The 27104-nt window shown below is 39.0% G+C and overlaps 1 protein-coding gene across 1 annotated transcript in view; it reads right to left on the bottom strand.

Annotated features, from left to right (window-relative positions):
• Positions 1 to 24051, bottom strand: part of CLCA1 (chloride channel accessory 1) — a 35172-nt gene extending 11121 nt beyond the window's left edge. The window contains exons 1-8 of the mRNA XM_055402381.2: positions 23875 to 24051; positions 18150 to 18290; positions 17834 to 17981; positions 15100 to 15205; positions 10490 to 10667; positions 4892 to 5110; positions 4117 to 4344; positions 189 to 363 (exon numbers count right to left, since the gene is read on the bottom strand). Of these exons, the coding sequence (XP_055258356.2) occupies positions 189 to 363; positions 4117 to 4344; positions 4892 to 5110; positions 10490 to 10667; positions 15100 to 15205; positions 17834 to 17981; positions 18150 to 18290; positions 23875 to 24036 (1357 nt within the window). The 5' untranslated portion in view covers positions 24037 to 24051. The remainder of the gene's footprint in view (positions 1 to 188; positions 364 to 4116; positions 4345 to 4891; positions 5111 to 10489; positions 10668 to 15099; positions 15206 to 17833; positions 17982 to 18149; positions 18291 to 23874) is intronic.
• Positions 24052 to 27104: the final 3053 nt, after the last annotated feature.

Here is a 27104-nt window from a genome sequence, read left to right as displayed (position 1 = left end):
CTAGAAACAAGGCATTAGAATAAATGAGTGGAGCCAGTTCTAAAGTCATTTGGGGGTAAGGGCAGCTGATTGGTCAGTAAGATAACCCCATATCTCCTCGCCCTACCCTTCCCCTACTCCCCAGTGCACTGGAGCTCAAAGTCCAGTGGAAGAGAAAGTACAGTGGGACTCAGCAGGTCACCCTTCACCTGTCATTTTTGATAACTCCTCTAGTTCCTGTGCTGCAGATGGCCCCAGGGCAACTGTGTGGATGACGGCTCCGCTTTGTTTCACCTCGTCAAAGCATGCACTTATAGTGGGGTCCTCCCCATCGGTCAGTAAGATGATTTCAGCTCCATCTGTTGGATATTTCTTCTTAATCACCTAAGGACATAATTCAGCATGAGTTGTCACACTCAGGGTAGCCAAAGTATTGGGAAAACTGCAATTAAAGGGAATGAGAAGAGAAATTCTAGAGGGAATAAACAAAAGTATCTGGGAATGGTCAAATATCTCTCTGTCTTGCAGTGATACAATTATAAATCAGCAAGATTCATGGAACTTGACAATGGTTTTTTTCCTTGGTTAGCCTGCTGCAGAGAAGGCTCAGTAAAATGGGATACAGGGCAGTTCCAGGGATAGACAGCTCTAGGGATGCAGAAAAGAAGGGTTTTCTAGTTTCTTTCACATGATGTCTCCTTGACAGGCTTTCAGAGGTTCCCAGATGACTTCAGAAACCACTCTCATTTAATAGGGATAATAATGGGGACTAATATATTACTATTATCATATTAGACTCATGGCAGATTTTAGCTTGCCTGGTATCCATCAGTCTTACCATTCCAGCTGTTTATGGCTGGCCTTGGTTCTGATTGGTCAGTTCTCAGGTCACATGTGGAGAAGGCAATGGCAACCCACTCCAGTACTCTTGCCTGGAAAATCCCATGGACGGAGGAGCCTGGTAGGCTGCAGTCCATGGGGTCGCTAAGAGTTGGACACGACTTAGCAACTTCACTTTCACTTTTCACTTTCATGCATTGGAGAAGGAAATGGCAACCCACTCCAGTGTTCTTGCCTGGAGAATCGAGGGATGGGGAAGCCTAGTGGGCTGCTGTCTATGGGGTTGCACAGAGTCAGACATGACTGAAGCAACTTAGCAGCAGCAGCAGCAGCAGTTCACATGAATTATTAAAAATTTTAATATCCCCTCTGATGAAAGCAAAACATTTTGTTCTTATTAATCCCTAGTTCCTAGTTGTCTTATGACACCTATGTCTCAACTATTCCTGGGAGGCACAGATTATGTTTTTTATGTGATAGAGAGAAGTTAAACCTTGTGCCAATATTGGATAAGAAGGAAAATCAGATAAAAATCATAATGTTTATGAAGAGGAAGGCAAGAGTTCACCTTCCCTTAAAAAGAGGAAGGGAGACTCAGACATAGAGGAAACAAGTAATTCTAAGTAACTCCAATCCCTGGACCAGACTCTCAGGAAGGGAAGAAACTCTATGTAGGTTAAAAGAGAAGCTGAAAGCAGAGGAAACTTCTGCCCCACTCCTTTTGAGAGGGGGCTGCTCCACAAAGGATGAAGGCAGAACTCTGATTGCTGTCATGTGAGGAAGGCTGGAGCCCAGGAGCCTGTCAGCTGTGGTTGAGACCTGTCTGACCAAGCTGCAGGGCTCACTCAGCCATGTCTGACTCTTTGTGACTCTATGGACTGTAGCCCACCAGGCTGCTCTGTCCATGGGATTCTCCAGGCAAGTATACTGGAGTGGGTTGCCATTTCCTTCTCCTAGGGATCTTTACAACCCAGGGATTGAACCCAGGTCTCCTGCATTGCAGGCAGATTCCTTACTGTCTGAGCCATCAGAGAAGCCCCTGAGAGGCCAGAGGAAGGGCTCAATTTGGATTCCCTTGTCCCACTCCCCATCATTGCTATGTGTCATGGAAAACATGCAGAAGTCTGCAAGTATCCATAGGGGAAATGGCAATCAACTGACTTGAGAACTGGCAGGCCAGAGAACAATTTATCTTGTCCTATAATCTAAGGGGTGTGCAACCTCCCAAGGGCTAGATGCAGGACATGGGGTCCTCAGGGCTGTGTTCCAGCATTGAGAGCCAGCGTGTAGTGAGTCAGCTGGTGGAAAACCAATGGGCACTGATCAAGCTAAGAAAGCAAATAAAGTCCAGTGGCCCCAGCTCAACAGACACCACTGCCATACTTGACCAGGGTCCTCACCAGGGGCCAGCAGGGAACTTGAGACAGGGCAGGATCCAAGGCCCTTTGCCTCGTCACCTCATCACACCTTTGCTCGTGTGTGGTCACACACAAGCTCCTCCCACCCCATACCTGGGCTCTGTAGGGCAGGAGGAGCATCTAAATTCCAATTGTGTGCCTCACATACTCTCTCACCCACCGCAGTGGGAAATGCAGAACCAGAAGTTCCCTCTTCACCATCAGGCCATCTGGTATTAGTCATTCCCCCTCGGGTTTTGTATAGCATGAGTTCAGTAGACATGTCAGTGATTTCAGCATCAGTTTCCCTCCCTTACTTGCTTCTTTAATCAAAATATGTGGGCAAGTGGCAGAGGCAGGAGAACCCAGGTGCACAAAGGCATCTGGAGAAGGGTTTTGAAGCTGACTGTGTATGCAGTAAAATCCACTTCTAGGGAACTGATCTTCAAAGTGGAATAAAAGGGCCAGAGGGTCAGACTGCATATGAGGGAATGCTTGAGTCCACTGTCAACATGAAACATGTGAGCTGAAAACTAAATATTCCTGCTGCTGCTTGGAAATCGGGAATAGCCCCATTGATGTGTTGTGCCCCAAGCAGGCAGAAGGTAGACTTTCCCAAGACACTGTGGAGATTCTGAGACAGACCAGCCAGCCTCTCTCAGCCTCCTATTATTTATTTCATGGGACTAAATAGCCTCTAAGAAATATAGAATATCATAATTTATATTTGGATCATTTAAGCATCTGATATAATCAAATAGCTTAATTTAATTTTATATATTGAGAACCTTCTATATAAGAGATATTGTGCCAGAAGTTAAAAGATAATTCATGGATTGGAACAAGTTTTGTTTGAGCAAAGGACATGACAGGAAAGAATACAGAAGAGTTAAAACTCTTGAGATATTTTTAAAAGTAGAAAACAAGTTCATAGGATTCAGAAAGAAAAACTCTATACAGTTGAAAGGATCAGGAAAGATGTCAAGAAATAGATAGTGTCTATGATGGATATGTGAAGGAAAAATATGATCAGAGATACAAAGGAGGGACGAAAAATTAAATAGGAACCTGGCTGGGCAAAAGTGTGGAAACTGCTGGCAAAGGACAGGTAATCTAATTTGCTTAAGCCTAAATACCTGGAAGAGAGTCCCAGGTACTTAAGCCTGGAAAGGTACGCAGGGGCTATATTATAAAATGAATTAAATATTAGATTGAGAAATTTTACTTAGCTTTGTTGAAAATGGGGAGAGATTGAGACCTAAGTAGAGGAGTGACATGATTGGATGATCAGATGGGATCTTTGGATACATCCCTAATACAATTAGACTCGCAGTTCCTAAGCCCTCCTATTTCAAACTTAAACCATTTGCTTGCCCAAAAGAAGGTCTTATATACCCAAAAGTTTGGAATGTTAAGCTACTTCAAAATGTAACCATAACTCTGAGTTTACTTTTTTCTTCAGAGAAGATATGCTCTTCTATCCCTGTGTACCTTTCCTCGTAGCACACATTAGTGTATGACTATACACTTATTTTTGTGACTATGAGGTTAATGAATCTTCCCCCAGTAAGATTTTAAGCTCCGTGACAGCAGGTGTGGTAAGTTTGGTCCTCATGGTACTCTTAATACCTGGCACATTGCGGTGCCCAGCATGTAGAAGTAACACCATGAATGTTTCAAATGAAAGCAGAAAAGCATGAATGCATAGATGCAGAAAAACACAAAAGTGTGAATGAATTAGTTAACAATAGTTTTGGGGGCCTGTGTTACTGCATCATTTGGACCATTGCTCTGCCCTTGGTTGTCTAATTCAGCTAGACATGAGGCACTGGAAAAGGTAATTTCTTAGGAGACATAAATTGTAAACATTGGCAAACTATGATAGGGGAACTTGTCTCACAGTGAATGCTGATTGAAGCCCAGAGCAGATGAATGTTCCTCCTGAGGCTGTTGTGGGTAAGCTTTTGGTAAGCGTTTCTCTTTCAGTGGCACTGTTTATCTGTACAAGTTCACTTTTTACATAGGCAGCACTGTCAAACGTCACCATCCCGACCCAGGACCCTTGCTCAACCGTCTGCAGAAGGAAGAGTTTGCCTGCTTGATTCAGTCGTTGAAGGCGGTTACCAGTCTAAATGGAAAAGCAGAAGAAAAACAGTCAGGTTAGGTTTGGACCGGCAGACTGACAACAGAACAGAGGGAATTTGGAAGTAGTTGCCTCAGTGCAGAGTAAATAACAACAAGCTTACTCAAGGCATATCCTTCTATGGAGGAAAATTTCTCCTTTATATTTAGTAGTATATTTGGATACAATTTCAGGGCTTTTGTATAAATAACTCTAAAAGCTAAATCCAGGTTTGGCTTTAGTTCATTAGTTCAATGCCCTGGAAATAGTTTTATAAATGTACATATTGTCAGGAAAATATAAAAAAGGTTAATTCTATATAGTTCATCAATCTTTGCTCACAAATTGAAAGCTATTTGGCAAATGAGACACTTAATGCTGAATTTTTGTTGAATAAAGTGAAGGTGGCCTTTTCTGATGGAAATATTATGCTTGTAACTGTTCTGACCTTTGGGGTTGTGTTTATTCACAGTCAATTCCAAGTTGTGGTCTAGATCATATCGTATAGAAATATGAGATGAGCATCCAGAAGATCAAGACCCACTGAACTTACCGTCATGCTTCCAGACTTATCAAGGACTAAACACACAATTCTTTGTCCAATCTGCAGCAATGAGAAGGTGGGCTTGGGTGGCTGTGTTGTCATAGGAGTTGTTGTCTTAAAATCCTCTGAATCTTGGATCACTTCCCATGTGCTTCGGAGATTACATTTTGTGTTTTGCTGGTTTGGGGCTTCTTTATTGTGATTTTTTTCTGTACAGAATTCAACCACCTAAAATTGTCAGTAAAATGATACAGATAACAGTAAACTACTTGTTAAAATCTTTAATAATATGATTAAAATATTTTAAATGTAGATTTACATTTATGTGCCCTCCTTCTCAGTCTGCCTCAGGGAAAATCACAGTGAAAATTCAGAGCTTCTATCTCAAAACATGTCTTTGACCCCATTGGACCCTTTGTGCTCCTCAGGAATCTATTTACCTGTTCTTAGCTTCCCTCCTATTTCTCAAATTTGCCATTGCAAGCAATCACCACTATCCTCAAGCCACCTATATCTCAGTATTTCTCCCCTGGTACCATTTTCTCTCTCCGTCCTTTCACTTCCTGCTCACTTTCTTACTTCCCAGTGATTTACAAATACCTGTGTTTCAGCTTTCAATCCCCAATATTCCAGCTCTCTCCAAAATCCAGTTGGATGTCCCACAGGATCCTTAACCTCAGGTGTTCATAACTGAACACATCACCTTTCCTTTGACTCTGCTCCTCTTCATCACCAAGCATTTCCTAACTTGATGTCACCACCATCTATTCAGTCACCTAAATCAGGAAACAGTTTTCTTTTCTTCTTTCCTCTACAAAATAACACCATCAATACATTTCACTCTCTCTCCAGTACATCTTTTTTCCTTCTCCAATGGAATGTCCATCATTCAAGCCCTCATGGTCCCTCCCTCAACTACTGGAGTCTCCTATCTGACTTTTCCATCCTGCTCTACTCCACAGCTACCAGGGACATAGTACTTCTTATTCCTGTACTTAATATCTTTTTGCGGCTCATCATTGCTCACACACTACAATCCAGACGACTTCACTTCACTCTCTATCCTCGTTCTGGCTGTGCATCCCAAGGCTCTAGTTTTCCCTATTGCAGCCCTGTAAGTACTCAAAGTTGCCAGACTGTTTATATATCTTCGTGTCTGCTCACCATTCCCACTATGTCGAGGAGTTCTTCCTGTGTCCACCTTGTGAACTCTACCTTCATGTTTCAGCCCCAAAAGTTATTTTCGAAATGTTTTCTCATTTCATACCCTTTCTGCAAAGATCCACTCAACTTTGTGACCTCACAGTACCCTATAAGAAATTTCAATAAGGCCCCTTTAACATTATAGTGTACTTACTGAATGGATGAAAATTAATCTATGACAGAACCCTGTCTCATTAAATTTGCTTCCTCAAAACTTAGTCCTATATCTGACACACAATAAAAGCTCGATTTAAGTTTTTTTTGTAATAACATTTACCAATCTGTATGTCAGTGGTTTTTTAAAATTTACAGAATGGCAATAGTTGTTAGGCAAAAACTATAGGAGAATATATGCAATAGACAATACAAACACAGCCAATAAATGATAGTGTCTTCCCCTTTCTTAAGCTTTACATCCCTAGTGTTTGGGGGATTTAAAAAGGAGGCTTAGTACACAAAAAAGGTATAAACTAATTCTTCCTCTCAGTGACTTTACAGTATTATATTCAATTAGAAATCCTAAATATCTGGGATTCAAGTAATGTAGAAAGTCATCATTAGCTGGAAAACATTTATTTTTTCTTTATTTGTATTTTTCAGATTGTTTTGGTAGTGTTTCCATATGATCATCCCTGGAGTAGGAAATGGCAAACCACTCCAGTATTCTTGACTAGAGAATTCCGTGGACAGAAGAGGCTGGTGGACTACAGTCCATGGATTCGCAAACAGTCAGACACAACTGAGCAACTAACAGTTTCACTTTCTATATTATCATTATAGCTACTTTTTAGCAAGGGAACCTGAAATAGTTTTTTGTAAACCCCAAGCAGAGGCTCCCAAACCTGACTGTTCATCAACTTTAACTGTGACTAATTTAAAACAATCTAGTCCCCCATTTGGAAGTTTCTGAATTATCCTGGAAATAAACTACAAAGCCAGACTGAAGGATGGCCTCAGTGAACCACATTTTAAAAACGTATTTTAAAAACTTATCTTTGTTAGGGCTTCCCTTGTGGCTCAGCTGGTAAAGAATCCGCCTGCAATGTGGGGACCTGGGTTCAATCCCTGGAGAAGGGAAAGGTTACCCACTCCAATATTCTGGCCTGGAGAATTCCATGAACTATACAGTCCATTGGATCACAAAGAGTCGGACATGACTAAGCAAACTTCACTTTCGCTTTATAGTTATAGATAGACCCTTGCAAGTTACTACACTATTATTCCAAAAAGAAAACATAATTCTGTGTAAAAGACTGGGAAGACAAGAGACATTCTGCACTGGAGTCACTTAACTGATGTATTTATCCTAGTTTGTGCAAATTTGCTGATGTATACGTTTGGCATTAATAATTTGTTAAGTTTATTTTATGACCAGTTGGTCACTTAAAAGATCATTAAGAAATGCAGATGATCGCTGACTCACAATGGTTCAACTTAAAATTTTTTGACTTTATTATGGTGCAGAAGCAATCCACATTCAGTAGAAACCATACCTCAGATTTTGAATTTTGATCTTTTCCTGGGTTGCAGCATGCAGTATGATACTCTCTGGTGATGGTGGCTAGTGGCATTGAGCTATATGTAGCTCCTAGTGAATCAGATGATTGTGAGGGTAAATAACTAACATACTTACAGCAATTCTGTCTTTTTACTTCTGTACAGTATTCAATAAATTATAGGACACATTCAATACCTTATTATACCACAGACTTTATGGTAGATGATTTTGCCCAGAAACTAATGAAAATGTTCTGAGGATGTATGAGACAGGCTGTGCTAAATTAAGATGTTCGGTAGGTGAGGTATATTAAATGCATTTTCAACTTACAATTGGATGGAGGAAGATCTGTATTTTAAAACTACTTAAAGCTATTAAAAATACGTACAAACTCCCTAATGGCACCAACATTCTTAAAAAGATAGAAAATTTTAGTTAACAACCAAAAACAAATATTCTGGCTGAAAGATCTCTGAAAGTTAAAGGCTACTGATCATGTCCTTATTACTCATACAAAAAAAGTACCTGATCCCCCGGATAAATTTCTTATTTAACTAACTCTTGTGCTTGTCTGTCTTTAAGGATATTTGAAGTAGTTCTAAGCCATTAAACTAAAAGCTAGTGGAAGAGAAAAGATGGAGAAGTAGAAAAAATAAAACAAAAACAAAACAAAAAAACCAAAACTAAGCAAGGGGTCTGGGGAAGACAGGACTTTATTCCTGATTATGTTCTCCTGTCTTGTCCAATAGAGAAAAGCTGCTCACTCTTGACTTGGCTTGACTTGAAATAGATTTAAGGGACTAGATCTGATAGACAGAGTGCCTGATGAACTATGGACGGAGGTTGGTGACATTGTACAGGAGACAGGGATCAACCATCCCCAAGAAAAAGAAATTAAAAAAAGCAAAGTGGCTGTCTGAGGAGGCCTTATAAATAGCTGTGAAAAGAGGAGAAGTGAAAAGCAAAGGAGAAAAGGAAAGATACACACATTTGAATGCAGAGTTCCAAAGAAGAGCAAGGAGAGATAAGAAAGCCTTCCTCAGCAATCAGTGCAAAGAAATAGAGGAAAACAATAGAACAGGAAAGACAAAGATCTCTTCAAGAAAATTAGAGACACCAAGGGAACATTTCATGCAAAGATGGGCTTGATAAAGGACAGAAATGGTATGGACCTAACAGAAGCAGAAGATATTAAGAAGAGGTGGCAAGAATACACAGAAGAATTATACAAAAAAGATCTTCACAACCCAGATAATCACGAAGGTGTGATCACTCACCTAGAGCCAGACACCCTGGAATGTGAAGTCAAGTGGACCTTAGGAAGTTTCACTACTAACAAAGCTAGTGGAGGTGATGGAATCCCAGTTGAGCTATTTCAAATCCTGAAAGATGATGCTGTGAAAGTGCTGCACTCAATATGCCAGCAAATTTGGAAAACTCAGCAGTGGCCACAGGACTGGAAAAGGTCAGTTTTCATTACAATCCCAAAGAAAGACAATGCCAAAGAATGCTCAAACTAGCTGCACAATAGCACTCGTCTCACATGCTAGTAAAGTCATGCTCAAAATTCTCCAAGCCAGGCTTCAGCAATACATGAACTGTGAACTTCCAGATGTTCAAGCTAGTTTTAGAAAAGGCAGAGGAACCAGAGATCAAATTGCCAGCATTCACTGGATCATGGAAAAAGCAAGAGTTCCAGAAAAACATTTATTTCTCTTTTATTGATTATGCCAAAGCCTTTGACTTATTTATTGTGTGGATCACAATAAACTGTGGAAAATTCTGAAAGAGATGGGAATACCAGACCATCTGATCTGCCTCTTGAGAAACCTATATGCGGGTGAGGAAACAACAGTTAGAACTGGACATGGAACAACAGACTGGTTCCAAATAGGAAAAGGAGTACGTCAAGGCTGTATATTGTCACCCTGCTTATTTAATTTATATGCAGAGTACATCATGAGAAATGTTGGGCTGGATGAAGTACAAGCTGGAATCAAGATTGCCAGGAGAAATATCAATAACCTCGAATACGCAGATGACACCACCCTTATAGCAGAAAGTGAAGAAGAACTAAAGAGCCTTTTGATAAAGTGAAAGAGGAGAGTGAGAAAGTTGGCTTAAAGCTCAACATTCAGAAAACAAAGATGGCATCTGGTCCCATCACTTCATGGCAAATAGATGGGAAAATAGTGGCTGGCTTTATTTTTTGGTCTCCAGAATCACTGCAGATGGTGATCGCAGCCATGAAATTAAAAGATGCATACTCCTTGGAAGGAAAGTTATGACCAACCTAGACAGCATATTAAAAAAAAAAAAAAAGCAGAGACATTACTTTGCCAACAAAGGTCTGTCTAGTCAAGGCTATGGTTTTTCCAGTGGTCATGTATGGATGTGAGAGTTGGACTGTGAAGAAAGCTGATCGCCGAAGAATTGATGCTTTTGAACTGTGGTGTTGGAAAAGACTCTTGAGAGTCCTTGGACTACAAGGAGATCCAACCAGTCCATCCTAAAGGAAATCAGTCCTGGGTGTTCATTGGAAGGACTGATGTTGAAGCTGAAATTCCAATATTTTGGCCATCTGATGAGAAGAGCTGATTCATTTGAAAAGACCCTGATGCTGGGAAAGATTGAAGGCAGGAGGAGAAGGGGACGACAGAGGATGAGATGGTTGGATGGCATCACCGACTCAATGGACATGAGTTTGGGTAAACTCTGGGAGTTGGTGATGGACAGGGAGGCCTGGCGTGCTGTGGTTCATGGGGTGGCAAAGAGTCGGACATGAGCAACTGAACTGATACTGATACTTTCCTTCCTAACATTTCATCCTATCTTGCATCATCTGGGATAAAAACCTCACTAAATTCATGTCAAGAAAAAAAGAAGAAAAAGGACATGGCACTTACAGTATCAATACTTTGTGAATACATTATGGAAGCCTTCTCAGTCTGACTCTTATGAGGTATGAATTCACATCCTTCTTCATACAGTCCTGTTTTTCTGTCAAGTTTACATGGTTGAGTGACACAGCTTCCTCCTTGACACTTCTGTATTACATTATCACCAGTAATACCTGCTGAACATCTGCAGATATATTCAGGTTAGATATTTAAGTGAAATGACAATTTCATGGTATTGGACTCTGGTCAGTTTCTACAGACAGCATTGTTTACAATTTCCCTTTATAATTTAAAAAATAAATGCATCACCTTAAATATTAAAATTATCAAATTCTCATCAGAGTAATTTTGTTTACCAGAAAGTCTCTGAGGGGTTCCCAAAATGATATCAGAATGTGTTTGTATGCAGCAGAAAAACCAAGGCTGCCTACAGCCACTGTTAAGAATTAATAAAGATCAAAGTCCTAAGGCACTTCCTAATCCGGTCCTCTCATTCCTGGAAAATCAAAAGCCTCTTTTGTTTCTCTAGAAAGTTTTGTTGACATTTTTTTTATTTGTTTGTTTGTTTTGAGCCAGCTAGTTTATGTTATACAGTTTTTGCATAGTTCTTGTGTGTTTATATGGGTACTTTAAATTTTTATTTATACGCTTATGAGTTTGTCACTATTGTGAATGGAGTACTTTCCCCCACATCTTATTTTTTGAGTATATAAAAAAACATATGAACATAGGAAATTTGGAAACTAGGAAGAGTATAAAGAAGAGAAGAAAAAATCATATCCCACTGTCAGAGATAAACTATTGTTAATGTACTGAAGCATTTCCTTTTCTGTGTATCAGTATAACATTCTATGTATAGCCTTACTGCCTGATCTTATAAAACTTAGTATTTTAGTACATTTAAATTGTAATGTATTATTATAATTCATAATATTCTTTCAAAATGTAATTTTAATAACTTCACATTTTGAAATTACAATGTGAATTTAGCCTAATTTACTTAATTTTTTCTCCAAGAATTTTTTGGTACTAAAAATAAAACTTCTGTGAATAAATGAAGTTGGTGCATAACATTTTGACTCTATTTCCAAGCTTGCTATGACTGACAAGCAGAATAAATGGTCAGATTCAGAAATTTGAACATTTTAAAGCCTGTTGATAGAGCTCATTCTATTTCCTTTAAAATGGATTGTTAAACATAAGATTAGTAGATCAAGTAGATCAAGAAACAGGAAAGAATTCTAGAGATTTGATATGTGTCATCAAATTGCTTTCCAGGAAGGTTATTCTAGTTTATTTCTCTGATAACCATCTATGAGGGCACTCATCCTGTTAGGAGAATCACACTGACTGAAACCGCCCACCCTGGCCAGGCACCATAGTAACCATTTGCATGAGTTGTTTTATGACAGGAGGTCCTGGTAAGGAACACGAAACTAATAAGCCACCACCAACCAGAAGAGTTCAGGAAAGGTCAAAAGGAGACACCACATGTTCGACCACCTCCCAGAATCCTTCTCTCTGGCATCCGTCTTGGCTGAACAAAGTGAGCACCACCAGGAAGGACTCTGAGTCAGAATGATTGGCTAAGGACAACCCGGAAACTAATCCCATCACCATAAAACCCGAGACTGCGAGCCATGAGGCAGAGCTGCTCTCCTGGGTTCACTAACCCTACTGCTCTCCACCCGGGTGCCCTTTCTCAATAAAATCTCTTGCTTTGTCAGCACATGTGCCTCCTCAGACAATTCATTTCCAAGTGTTAGACAAGAGCCCAGTTTCGGGCCCTGGAACAGTTCCCCCTTCCTGCAAGAATCCCACTGACAGGCTCTAGTACTAGGTAATAAACGATTGTCATCTTTGTCAAATCTGCACCACTTTGACTACTAATGTCTGAACATTTTTACATTTTTACTGGCCATTTTTATTTCTTCTTTTATATAGATTATTTTCTCTTGTGTCTATTTTTCTATTAGGGTGATATTGTTTTCTTTTATCTGTTATAATGCTAAGCTTTTAAAGGCCTGTTTTTTAAATATTTGCAAACATCTTTTTCTGTTTTTTATTTTTAATTTAGTTTATGTTTGATTTATATGCAATAAAGTTTTAAATTTATATGTAGTCAAATTTATTATTCTTTTAGTTATGTCTTTTTCCAACTCTTGAATGCATAGATAGACATCACCATTTAGGAATTTGATATTTATTAATATACTTCTAGTTTTCATCATGGTTTTATTTTTTTATATTGAATAAGTCTATCCAGTTGAAAGAGAGTCTATTAATTTTTCCCCACATAGTTAAAAATTGTCCTGACATCTAAAGAAATCTTGTCTTTCCTTTTGGATTTATAATTCCAGCTATATCAAATAGTAAATTATTGCGTGTCTACTAGTTTGCATTGTTTTAATTAATGTAGCTGTACTGTATATTTAAAATTCAACAAGAAAAATTTCCTTTATTACTATACTTTTTCAAAATGTTTGCAGCTGCTATCTGCTGGATATGCTCAGGGTCTTTAAAATGAGGTAAAAATGGAAATGTTTTGACTAGAGTTTCATAAGACCTATATATTAATTTGTGTTGAATTTACATAGTCTATGAATTAAAAATATCTCAGTTAATCTTAATTTTCTTTTACATTCTTTAGAAGGATTTTGTGTTACAGTTTTCTTCAGATGTAACTTTCACATTTCTTAGAGTTTTCTTCAAATATATCTGGTTGCCTTATTGACTTCCCTTGTCAATTTTAATTTCTATTTTTCCCTTCAGGCTCTCAAAGTGGATCACATTACCATCTGCCTAGAAGCAATTTTCTCTCTCTCTTTCTAGTAGCCCCTGTTTTTTTAACCTTCGCAACACATTATTGCATCAGCTACAACTTTCTAAAAATGATAATTTCTCGTAGTTCCCATTCTTATCATATTGCTGGGAATATTTAGTGATTCCCTATTAAATATTATGTAGGCAGTTGGCTTTCAATTGATGTTCTGCTTCATATTAAGGAAGTCTTCTATTTTGGGTAGTACTGTCATTTTTGTAGTTGTTTCTAAGCCTTAGAAGTAATAAAAAATTGGTAGATAAGCAATAAATACTATTTGTATGTTATACAAAATTTATTGTTAAGAGGATATGGTAATTATGTCAGTTTTGCAAAATGTTATCTGTGGAAGGATGAAATGATGTATAGATATTTCTAGAATATCCCTTAGAAAGAATATATACTAATCAGCTTTTCTCTCAAGGGGAGTACAGTTTCTATCTGAAAGCATAGGAAGAAGTGGGAAAGGCAGATGTCAGGGCTGAATGTCATCTGTGGGCTGAGATTTGAGAGGTTCACCTAACATGATCACATCAATACAGTGACCCTGGGGAATGGATTCTATAGTGTGTGGAGGGAACAAGCCAGAGGAATCGGGTAGACTGTGTACGGCTCTGGGAGGTACTTAGTGTCTTTTTATACCTAAAGTGACATAAGAGGAGAGAAAATGTCAAATGACAGAATTTGAGTGTAATAAAGAAAAGGGAAAGCAGAAAGCAGTGATGCTCCTATGGGAGAAAGGGGAAGCCAAGGCAGAGTTCTGAATTCCTTGCAGCTTCCTTTGGAAACTGTGCTGAGTAAAGACAGTAACCAAACCAAAGCTGAGTGCATCCCCTTAAAGAGCCACCGTGGGAGTACAACTAGAAGCAAAAGTGAAGAGGGGTGTTGCCCCAGCTCTAGTCTTTTAAAAGAGGCTGTTGTTTTTAACTGAGGTATAAATGTGCAAGCTTATCAAATTCCTTTTCAGAATCTGTTGGAATAATTTTCTTTTTTCCTTGATATACTATATTAATTACTTACCTATTATCATAGCATTTTCTGATATCTGGAAGATATCCTTCTTGGCCTTGGTGTGTTTGTAATTCCTGTATAATATTAGTCCAGGTGTAACTTATTATGCTTTTATTTGTAATCTTTTTGGAAAGCTGTATCTACACAATTCGTTTGCATACCATCTGTCAGGTTTTAGTATCGGAATTATGCCAACTCTCTAAAATGAATTGGGAAGCTCCCTATCTTTTATATTTGTACAAAAGCAGTTTATTCCCTGAAACTTTTGCTTCCAAGAACTTACCTGTAAAATTACGGCAGCCAGGGTACTTTCTAAGTATTCAGTTTGCTTTCTACTGACACCATACAAGGTTTTATTCAAATTGGGAGAAATTTTGTTTTGTCTTAATGTTTGGACTGTCTTTCAGCTGAGTTCCCCAGTGTCTCTCAGGCCCTTTCATTCTGATATAGTTCACACAGATACTACTCTACCTGCAAGGCACTGAAGCTTTATGTCTCTGATTATGAGACAGGAAGATGGAGATCCTGAATGTAGAACCTATGAATTTCTTCTAGTTGTGCACACACACAAAGAGGCAAATGATTTATAGTTGCAGAGTAGAGAATTCATCTAAGGCATTTGTAAAGTGAACGAAAGTAGTAGTTTTATGGGAAGCTGAAAGAGAAGACACTAAGAATGAAGAAGAAAATATGATAAAAGACTGACATTTTAACAATATTCAATTCAAGACAAAATTGGTTCCAATTTAAAACAGTTTGGGAAAATTAATAAAAATATACATACACTACTGGTTTTTTTCTTCTATTGGATAGGTAGAATTTCTGGTCATTATTATACTCATTAAATACTCCCCATCGTAGATGAGCCCATTCATGGACAAATGCCCTTCCTGTGAAAAAATGTTTTAAAAACCTAATTACAGTAAGAAAGGCAAAATTACCCTGTTAAATTCAGAGAAAGTAATTCTTCTGAAAATTATGCTTTGCTTTTTTAAGTTAAAGGTTTAATTTGATATGACAATTGTACATTTCTAAAAATATGACTACTTATTTTGGATTGTCAAAAGCTATTCATTCAAAAGTAAAACAAGTGCCCTGTGCTCACATATCTCATGGTCTAGCAGATGACACACATCATTTTAGATAACTAAAATCTTTAAGGGTGCAGGTGTAATGATGAAGGTCATTACACAGGCTGACCTACAGGGCAGCCAAGAAGGTCCTTCTTCCTAATGACCCAAATGTGGACAGATCTCAAGGTCTGCCTACTCCACATCTGCCTTTTTGCTTTGACCTATTCTCACCCTTCCAGTCTCATTGCCAATTACTCCTGAACTACTGCGACACTCACCCAGTTGGCTCCATGTCTCCAGTCTTCAATGACTTACCCTTGGTGCTTGGGGTTAAGTCCCACTTCTCAACAAGCATACAGGGTCCCTGATGATTCAGGCCCTGTTCCTCTCTGCAGCCATATTTCTTGCTGTTCTCCACCCACTTAAAAAAATTCCACAATGACAATGGATTCCTGAACCCCTTTTAGTTTCTAGAGGCACACCATATTCTTGCTCATCTCTGATCATTTTTACATATTTTTCCTCTGCTTGGAATACTGTCTCCCTATCTCTGACTGGGATATAATGCCTACCCTTCTTTCAAAATTAAACTTATATCCAGATAGAAGCCTTCTCTGACATCCTCAAACTAGTTCAGGTACCCCTCCTTTTTCACTTTCATTATATTCCATTATGGCATTTGTCATGTTATATTGTCATTGCTTATTTGCCAGTCTCTCACTATAGACTCTTGTCTCCATGAAAATAGGTACCATGACTCCTTCATTGTCATGTCTTGGCCCATATTGTCTAGAACTTAATAGGTACTTAATAAATTTGTTATATTTGGATGAATATTAGTGACTTATGTACCAGTCAGTTTTTCTGAAATGTAAATTCCAAGATAGTCTGACTTTGGAGGATTAAGTGAGGAGGTGCATGTTAAGTAAGTCCTAGTATCTCACATTCGGAGAAGGCAATGGCAACCCACTCCAGTACTCTTGCTTGGAAAATCCCATGGGTGGAGGAGCCTGGTAGGCTGCAGTCCATGGGGGCGCGAAGAGTCGGACATGACTGAGCAACTTCACTTTCACTTTTCACTTTCATGCATTGGAGAAGGAAATGGCAACCCACTCTAGTATTCTTGCCTGGAGAATCCCAGGGATGGGGGAGCCTGGTGGGCTGCCGTCTAAGGGGTCGCACAGAGTCAGACACGACTGAAGCGATTTAGCAGCAGCGGCAGCAGTATCTCACATTAAGGATTTTAGATTACTCTAGGTGCTGAGGAATAACTGATGGCCTCTTAAAGATAGGGGAGATTGTGAAGGAGTAGTCATGGAGTCAGAATACAAAAAGGAGAGAGTATAAAGGAATGTCATTGTATATGGTGATCTTGATGACTGGAGTGGGCTCAGGAGTGGGAAGGAACTGCTTAAGTTGATAAGTAAATGAATCAATTGGTAAGTAAATCAATTCAACACATATTTATTGAGCCATACACTGGGGATTTTCTGTTCCCATTATGGAGACGTTGTAAAAGAAGAGCAAAGAGGTAGGTTTGTTAGACACTCCTCTCTGTTAAGGTCTGTAAAAGTGCTCTAGTGTATTTGAGGGTGGGACATGCAGGCACCAATGCTCTTTCGTTTGCTTGTTTTCTCTGCCTTGCCTATTTAAATGAAAAAAATTAAAATGGTTCTAATATTTTTAAGATAATAAAGAAACCTAGTTGTTAGTTAACCTAGTTAATACTGATCATACTTGATTATCCTTGAAAAGTACATATTATATATACGCCATTGCTGATTTCTTTTAATATTTTATCCAAAGACTGCTCTGTTTGGTTCATATGAAAATGATAAATGATACTTTGTGAAGGAAATGTTGACTTTTTCTTTAGTCAGGTATTTGTCAGAGCTGAACATCAAGGCTATTCTGTCTGGTACTCAAAGTGTGGTCCAAGGTCAGGCAGTATCCGCATCACCTGGGAGCCTGTTAAAACGCAGATCCTTGAGTCCTACCCCACACCTACTGATCAGAATCATTTTAACAATCCGTTTATAATCTGAGTGCACATTAAAGTCTAAAAACATTATGTGTCTGCCACATGTTTTGGCCATACCTGAATTGCAGACAGGAGATTTAATTTGTTCAGGTGTCTTCCCACAGAACCAATGGAACCTAACATCACATTAATTAAACTATTTACTCAGTTATTATCTGATAATAACTGAGTATCTGAAAATTAAACATATTATATTTATACACATATATTTGCAGGATATGAAGAAAATAAATTTCTAACTGAAAAATGCACTATTCTGAATCTGTTTTATGTGAGAAAAACAGACTATAATAGTCTATTTGGCTTTTATGTTCTTACTCAGAAAGATAATGTTATTGTTGATCTATTTGCAACATAAAATTATTGAATTATTACATAGCAGAATATTTCATCTCTACCCATACCTTGTGGTCCATATTGAAGCAACTTGTTTCCAGCTACAAAGTCAGGAGTGAGATAAATTCTATCACCCTTTTCTCCACAACCTCCCATCTGCTCAGTATAAGGTCCATCGTTACCTGTTGGATTAGGTTCAGCAACCAGAACATCAGCCTGAAATTTAAGAAAAATTTTTCATCATTACAAAATTTCAGCAAATGAATTGACCTTATTCACAGCAGACTATATTGAAACAATTTTATTTGATTCTAGAATATTTTGATAAAAGAATCTAAGTCACAAAATAAAACTAAATTTGAAAAAATAAGTTAATATTCTTACATTTTTGTAGGTCTCAAGTTTGGGTTTCACATATTCAGGTTTTGTTTTCCAATTTTCAGGAATCAAAATGGCAACGTTTTTGAAATAGAATCTTTTTTCTGTAGCCTCAAACAGATATGGAGATGCATCAGTCACCATATCCTGGGGGGATGGGGAATAAATATAAAGAAGCATGTTTAATGACAGAAAAAAAGATGAAATTACCAATTATTCCAATTTATATTTGTATTTCACATTTCCAGAAACTGGCTATTTATCAAGCTTAAAAAAGGAGATTATTTTGTTAATAATAGTGGCTAGCCTTTTCTGAGATTTTTACTGCATGCTCTGTGTCACAGTGTAATGGTTGACAATGAAAACTTCAGAAGCAGGCACTAATCCTGGCTCACCACTTATGGTGGGACATCAGAAATTTCCTTGAGAGTTCCCTGGTGATCCAAAGGTTAGGAGTCAGCACTTTCACTGCTCGGGACTGGATTCCATTCCTGGTTGGGGAACTAGGATCCCACAAGCCATGTGGTGTGGCCAAAAAAAAAGAAAAGAAATGTCCTTAACTGCTCCTGAGCCTCAGTTTCCCCATTTATAAGATGGAAAATATTACAGAGAACAGCCCATAAATTTGTTGTGAGGATCAAATGAAGTCAAGAAAGCATTTGGAACCATGTTTACTTAGTGCAAATGCTTATCAAATATTAGCTCTTTGTTTCATTTCATACAATCCTTTAAAGATCAATGAACCTTTAAAGGAGAAACTGAGAATTAGAGAGTATTAGTCTCAACATCTCACACCAAGTAGTAGTGAAAAGAAACTCAAAATAACTACAACTTCAACACCTCCTATAATAATTTTGTTCTTGTTATTTAGTTGCTAAGTCATATCTGACTCTTTGTGACCCTATGGACTGAAGCAAGGGCAGGCTCCTCTGTCCATGGTATTCTCCAGGCAAGAATACTAGAGTGGGTTGCTACTTCCTTCTCCAGGGGATCTTCCCGATACAGCGATCGAATCCTAGTCTCCTATATTGATAGGCAGATTCTTTACCACTGAGCTACCAGGGATGCCCAAATGTTATGATAGTGTTTGGTTTTAGTATAACACTAAGTGTTAGATACAACGAAGTGGCATAAGTATATAATCTCTTTTTAAATTATGCCTAACTTTGTTTCTCTAAAGCAAAAGAGCTGTAGTGTTAAATTATAAATGCCTGTTTCCCTGAAACAATTTCCCTGAAATGCATCATGATAAGATAGTAGAAGGGATATTAAGAAAGGGAAATTGGCACTATTAGGGCTGAAAATCACTGAAAAATGCAAAAATGAGTGTAGACAGAGGGACGAAGATTGAACACTGAGCTCCAGTGGCCCCAGCATTCAGAAGTGGGAAGAGGAAGAGCCAGCAAAGGAGACTCAGAAGGAGCAGCTGGTGCAGGGTAAGGAGATTGAAAGGCATGAGAGAGCATTTCAAGAAGGAGAGAGTGGCCATCAGAGTTAAACGCTGCTAAGAAATCAACGAAGATGAGGACTAAGAACTGAGCAATGAATTTGGCAACCAGAGTGAGCCGTTTTGTGGAATGGAGATGATAGCTCTCTATATGAGTGAATTCAATAGGGTGGGAGCCGATGAAGCAGAAGCTATGAAAACAGCAGATCAAGAAATGTTTCTCCAAATTAAAAGGAAATCAAGAAATGGAGCAGTAGTTGAAGGAAGATTTTGGGCAAGGGAGGTTTGTTTTGTTTTGAATGGGAACTATTATAACATATGTATGTGCTAGTGGGAAAAAAAACAAAGCTTATAATGCAAGAGGAAAAAAAAGGGATCATTGCTGGAGGAAAGTCCTTACTGGAACAGACCAGAGAGATGAGACTTCGATGCTTAGACATCTAATCCTAGGGGGTGGCCTTAGAAGCAGAGACAGTTCATCACTATGTGGGAAAATAGTACCTGTGTATTGATGCAGGAGCAAATCCTGTTCTGCTACTCCTTGGGGATAAACTTGGGGAATTTATCTCTCTGAGCCTCAGTTTCTGTCTTTTCAAATGGTAATGATAATAGTTGCCTTGCTAGTTTAAAAAAAAAGCTCTCAAAATGATTTGCTTCTCCTTCTTCCAAAAAAGTCAGATTTTGAACAACTAATAGGCAAATTTAATATTGTATCACTTTTTAAATAAAAATATTGAGTCAGTATCAATAAAAAGTTGAAAAATAGGTATAAAACTTCCTATGTTCGAATATTATATTAAAATTTAACTTGTGAAATGTAAATTTTCAGTGTCTCCTAGGAAGACAACTAAGCAGCATGAAATGTCTTCTCTGTTTTATTAGAAACATTAATAAGGAATCTTTGACATCTGTCTCATATTTTAAGAAAGTGACCTCATATCCAAATAGACAGTTGAGCTTTTGACGTTTGAAGAACATTGAGGATGACATTTATATGATGCGCTGGTAATTCCTTAAGAACAAGGATAATATATTGTTGACCACTGAAGTCCTGGTACCTGACATAATGTGAATGCTCTGTAATTGTTCGTTGAATTAACGAACAAATGAGTGAATGAAGAGGTTACGATGAGGGGCAAATTGTCCAAGAGTGCCAAGACAGGAGATGCTTGGGCTTCCATGCACTGAGGAGACCTCAACTACTCCCACTGTGCGTGTGTTAAGGGGGCGCGAGGGGGAAAAAGCTTCTTGAGCTCCTTCACGCTTTGATCTTATGAAGTGTGCTCGCACCGCTTCCGCAGTACAGACGAGAGTTGGGGGAGAAACTGCTGCAGCGCCACCTGCTGGTATTGTGAGTGGAGTACCTTTCGGTCGGCCCTGCTGAAGCAGGTATTTAAGAACTGACTTAGAGGGTTCTGCTCACACAAGGACAGCAAGGGGAGAGTCTCCCCAAAAAGCAGAGAACTGAAGGATGACCAGGAAGGTGGAAAAGCCCACAGTGAGGTCCCTTGACAGCAGATCTGAAACATCAAACAGGGACTCACTTTTACTAACTATTCAGGGACTCTTGCGGACAAGGCAATGGCACCCCACTCCAATACTCTTGCCTGGAAAATCCCATGGACGGAGGAGCCTGGTAGGCTGCAGTCCATGGGGTCGCGAAGAGTCGGACATGACTGAGCGACTTCACTTTCACTTTTCACTTTCATGCATTGAAGAAGGAAATGGCAACCCACTCCAGTGTTCTTGCCTGGAGAATCCCAGGGATGGGGGAGCCTGATGGGCTGCCATCTATGGGGTCACACAGAGTTGGACACGACTGAAACGACTTAGCAGCAGCAGCAGGGACTCTTGAGCACACTATTGTCCTTAAAAGTGTTCCTGTGACAAGGTAACTGTGGAAACCAACTTCTCTCATACCCAACTCATTTAGGACTCATACCAGAAAACCAATTGAATAATAGTAGTGAGAAGAATATTTCTCAGGAGGAACACCCAAAGAGAGTGAGGCGAATGTCCTTTCGCTTTTTCTCTCAGTTCAGTTCAGTTGCTCAGTCATGTCCGACTCTTTGCAACCCCATGGATTGCAGCACACCAGGCTTCCCTGTCCATCACCAACTCCCGAAGTTTACTCAACTCATGTCCATTGAGTCAGTGATGCCATCCAATCATCTCATCCTCTGTCATCCCCTTCTTCTCTCTCCTTCAGTCTTTCCCAGCATCAGGGTCTTTTCGAATGAGTCAGTTCTCATTAGGTGGCCAAAGCACCGTATAAATAAAAATTACCATTATCATTAGAAAGACATTTGTGGCTCCTTTTCACTTGTTCCTAAGGCCTGCTCACTGTCCAGCCAGAGGCAGAAACATGCTGGTCACATTTTTCTCCCAACTTTCCTTGTCTGTTGCTCATTTTTGATAATGCTATTTCTAAGTTTGTTGTTCAGTCGACCAATCATATCTGACTGTTTGAGGCCCCATGGACTGAAGCATGACAGGCCTCCCTGTCCCTCACCATCTCCCAAAGTTTGCCCAAGTTCATGTCCATTGCATTGGACATGATGGCATCCAGCCGTCTCCTCCTCTGACACCCTCTTCTCCTTCTGCCCTCAATCTTTCCCACCATCAGGGACTTTTCCAATGAGTCGGCAGTTCACATCAGACAAACAAAACCCTGGAGCTTCAGCTTTAGCATCAGTCCTTCCAGCAAGTATTCAGGGTTGATTTCCCTTAAGATTGACTGGTTTGATCTTCTTACTAGAGATAATCAAAGACTCACCTAATGTTTCTGATTGTTCAGAGATTTCAAACGGCATGAATTTCCCTTTCACTGATAGCAATAATATCTGATGGTCTTCTGGTTTGAACAGGTGAACTTCTCCTCCTCTTCAACTGTTGCTCTTCTCTAGCCCCAAACACCTCTGGTGGTTGAGATGGTTCTCTCCCCTAACTCCTCTTTCTGGGTTTGCACCTGTTCAGAGCAAGGAACCTTTTGAGGCAACCCTTGGGGCCCTTGTACTATTAACTTCTGAGTTTACACAGAGGAACTTTGCCCAGAAACAAGTCTCAGTCCTTTTGGCTTGGTGAGAAATGATGAGCCCTTTCCATCTAAGATTAAAAGGAGGCCTGGGGACTGATGAATTGCCTACCATTTGTTGAGCTCCTAGTATGCACCAGGCATTCTGCATACATTTTTAAAGGTCTCCTAAGTTTTTGAGAAAATTTTAGACTTACAGATGAGACATGCAAAAAATGTGTAGAGTTCCCATATACCCTTCATCCAGCTTCCCTTATATGCGTGCATTGATAATCCTCACAAAGTCCTTGAGGAAGATATTTATTATTTTCCCCATTTTGTAGACCAGCACTTTTGCCCATTGTACAGTACTACCTCTGGGTGAGCTACAGTCACTTTCCAGGATTGGCTTTTATAAGGCATTTCCTTCTAATTCTCTGCTGTTTGCTGTGTACAAAACCGCTCTAATCCCTCCATTTGACAGTAGTTAGATGCCTCTATGTGGACAGGAAGAGTCCTCTTCCCTAATTGTTCCTTCCCCTACAGAAGCAGCAACAAGTGAGATAAGGCTGCTCAGTAGCCCTGAGAAGACGCCTTGCGTTGGGCCTGGTAAAAATGCAGGGTTTCCTCCCATTGGAAGGGTCACGTTTGTTCTTAAGTCAGAGATTAAGATTTGCATCTTGGACTCCTATATTAGAATTACAGGGAAGGGAGGGTTTAATCAGGAGAATAAAAGCAGACTCTGATAGGAGCCAATGATAAATCAGACAAAGGAATTACCCTCTGCACATTTCATAATATCTGCCAAATATAGTTGGCTCTGCCTTGGTGTAGAAGTAAATAATTTTCGGTGAAGTCATCTACAGTCAAGAAGTAGAGCTATCACTTAGTAAGTACCAACAGTATATCAGGAGAAGGAAACGGTAACCCACTCCAGTATTCTTGCCTGGAGAATCCCATGGACGGAGAAGCCTGGTAGGCTACAGTCCACGGGGTCGCAAAGAGTCAGACACGACTGAGCGACGGAACGGAACGGAACAGTATATCAAGCTCTGAATTATATGCACTGCATGTATTATCTCATCCCTCAGAAGAATCATAACAGTTGTGTTATTATTTCCATTTTATAGCTGAAGAAATGCAAGCACAGATATTAAAAAAAAAAACTTTCCAGTGTCATGCAGTCAGAATTAGAGAACTCATGTTTGCTCTATCAATATATTATGCTTAATTTTTCAAAACAGCATGAATAATTACCATTTCAGACTTACCTTTATATGTTGGATGAGTGTTTCATCTTCTGGTACATTAGGGTCAATTGCAATGACAATGCCTTCATAGCCATTATTATTCAGCTGAATGAGTGAATCACTCAGGGCCCCTTCCAGAAGGTAAAGGACCAAGATGAAAACAGAATTCTTAAATGACCCCATTGCTATACATTTCCCTTTGAGTTCTCTCTTTGGAAAATGTTGGTTATGGAGGCATCTTTCCTTACCCCTATATATATGAATATATAGACACATATTTTTTCCAATTTATCAGCAGTGTTTTATTGCAGGACTTTAACCTCTTGACCCCAAATTGTTTCACTATTGCATTTTTCTTCACTGTGATGAATGATAAGTATATCTTGGTTTCAAATTCTGTGTACTTTTAAATATTTTATTTTGAGAGGAATGTTAGCCTTGCCTTCACCTTTGCCAGTTTCTGGGACTGAGGGTGGGGAGCCACATCTGGTTCCCTGGAAGGACTCACAGCTGACAAGCAGCTTTACCATTGAAAGATGTTTACTTCTTACAAATGTTTGCCCAGTCAGGGACACTGACCCACCCAATACCACCCTCTAACCCCTGCCTGCCCAGTGGAAGCCTGACTGTTCTGCATATTTGATAAGCATTCATTAAGTGTAAATCATATTTCCAGTTATCCCTCATAATGGTCTTTATTTTTATCCTCTTTGATCTTTACATAACCTCAGCACCTCTTATTACTCTCTTAGACAATATACTTGTACCAAAAGCATTAGAAAGCAACATTAGAAAAGATAAAATTTATATCTGAATGTGCAAGGCAAACTCCCTCAAGTTTCCTTATCAGACTTCTATTTCCTTATTCCATAGCTTTTATTGCCCAATAAAATTCAAATTAGCATTAAATTATTTTGCTGAAATTACATGTCTGTTAGGTGAGCGGCATTTAGATTATTGCCAGCTACTGGTGAAAACTCATATTGGTCCACCACTTTCCTGTATTCAGATTACTTGAAATATCCCTTCCTATAATATCATTTGATCTTTGCCTAGTGGTAAGCATCCATTTCATCTTGTCTTTTTCTTTGACATTCACTCAAAAAAATTAAATTAGTACTTGTTGTTAATAATTAGCGTGTGAAAGTCGCTCAGTCATGTCCGACATTTTGCGACCCCATGGACTGTCCATGGAATTCTCCAGGCCAGAACACTAAAGCCTTTTCCTTCTTCAGGGGATCTTCCCAACCCAGGGATCAAACCCAGGTCTCCCGTGTTGCAGTCAGATTCTTTACCAGCTGAGCCACAAAAGAAGCCCCAATAATTAGTACTTATTGCTTAAGTATATAATCTGTAATTAATCAAAAGGGAGGCATTGGAATAGAGTGGAAGTACCCGATTATAAAGTCTGACACTGTTTTCACTGTTTTTCCATCTATTTCCCATGAAGTGATGGGACCAGATGCCATGATCTTTGTTTTCTGAATGTTGAGCTTCAAGCCAACCTTTTCACTCTCCTCTTTCACTTTCCTCAAGAGGCTTTTTAGTTCCTCTTCACTTTCTGCGATAAGGGTAGTGTCATGAAATTAAAAGACGCTTACTCCTTGGAAGGAAAGTTATGACCAACCTTGATAGTATATTAAAAAGCAGAGACATTTCTTTGCCAACAAAGGTCCGTCTAGTCAAGGCTATGGTTTTTCCGTGGTTATGTATGGATGTGAGAGTTGGACTGTGAAGAAAGCTGATCGCCAAAGAATTGATGCTTTTGAACTGTGGTGCTGGAGAAGACTCTTGAGAGTCCCTTGTACTGCAAGGAGATCCAACCAGTCCATTCTAAAGGAGATCAATCCTGGGTGTTCATTGGAAGGACTGATGCTAAAGCTGAAACTGCAATACTTTGGCCACCTCATGCGACGAGTTGACTCACTGGAAAAGACTCTGATGCTAGGAAATGTTGGGGGCGGGAGGAGAAGGGGACGACAGAGAATGATGGCTGGATGGCATCACCGACTCTGTGGACATGAGTTTGAGTGAGCTCCGGGAGTTGGTGATGGACAGGGAGGCCTAGCGTGATGTGATTCATGGGGTCGCGGAGAGTCGGACACGACTGAGTGACTGAACTGAACTGAACTGAACCCGATTATAAAGTAGTTGTCCAGATAATCTAAGCATGCTTTTACATAAAAATAATTTATTCAGAGCTTACTGACTAAATATATGCATTTAATATGCATGCATCATTAAAAGTTTTATATTTTAAAATATCTCAGACATCCCCGCCCCCATTATACATGTCTTTCCCCTGGGTTCCCTAGAAAAGACAGCCTAGGCAAGCTTATATATTAGTGATTTGCAAGCCATATTCCAGAACAGTGGGAATGAGAGAAAGGGAAAATAATTCAAGAAGCCTGGGAAGCAATAAAAAGTACTTATTACACCACTGTGGTGTCATAGAGATCAGCAGTCCACCCTGCAGATTCAGCTGCCCAGCCATCTGGGATGTCTTCTAATGGGCAATCGGAGGAAGGGAAAGTGTTTGTTTGGATCCTCTCATCTACATGTGATCACTTCCCCTGAACTTTTTTGTGTCACCCAAACCTTCAGCAGCTGATTGCAAAACAGAAAAAGAAAAGAAAAATGCTATGCCACTGAGATGGCCCACACTCTGTCGGTGGACTGTATTTCTCCCAAAGCCTTTTTTGCCTTTTTGAGACAGATCACATTCTGTCTATGGAATGTGTATCTCTCTAAATAAATCTACTTCTTACTTAAAATAAATAAATATATACATATTTATACATCAGTTTGGAAAGAATCGACATTTTTATAATATTGAGTTTTTGAGTCTTTCAATCCATGGTCCTGGAATATCTTTTCATTTTAATTTTTATTTATTTGAGCTCAATCATGTTTTATAGTTTTAAGGATAAAAGTCTTATGTACCTTTGGTTAAAGTTATTTCCATGTTTTTTTAAAATTTTGGGGTGTTATTATAAATGGTATTTTTAGAAAATTTCATTTTCTATTTGCTTATTGCTATTATATAGAAACATATTAATTTTTGTGTATTGATTTTTCTTCCAAAGAACTTACTAAATACATTTATTTCTAGTAGTTTATAGATTCTTTTGGATTTTGTATGCTTATAACTATGTCATCTATGAATAATAATATTCTTCCTTTTCAATCTTATAATATTTTTATTTTGTTTCCTTCTCTTATTACACTTGTACTTCTCCCCAGTACAGCAT

Source organism: Moschus berezovskii, chromosome 4 (genome assembly GCF_049115385.1).
Source record: "Moschus berezovskii isolate FMDL1 chromosome 4, NW_MosBer_1.0, whole genome shotgun sequence".
Classification (NCBI taxonomy): domain Eukaryota; kingdom Metazoa; phylum Chordata; class Mammalia; order Artiodactyla; family Moschidae; genus Moschus; species Moschus berezovskii.
The sequence above is the reverse complement of the archived record's forward strand: the minus strand, read 5'-3'. Positions and strand labels throughout refer to the sequence as shown.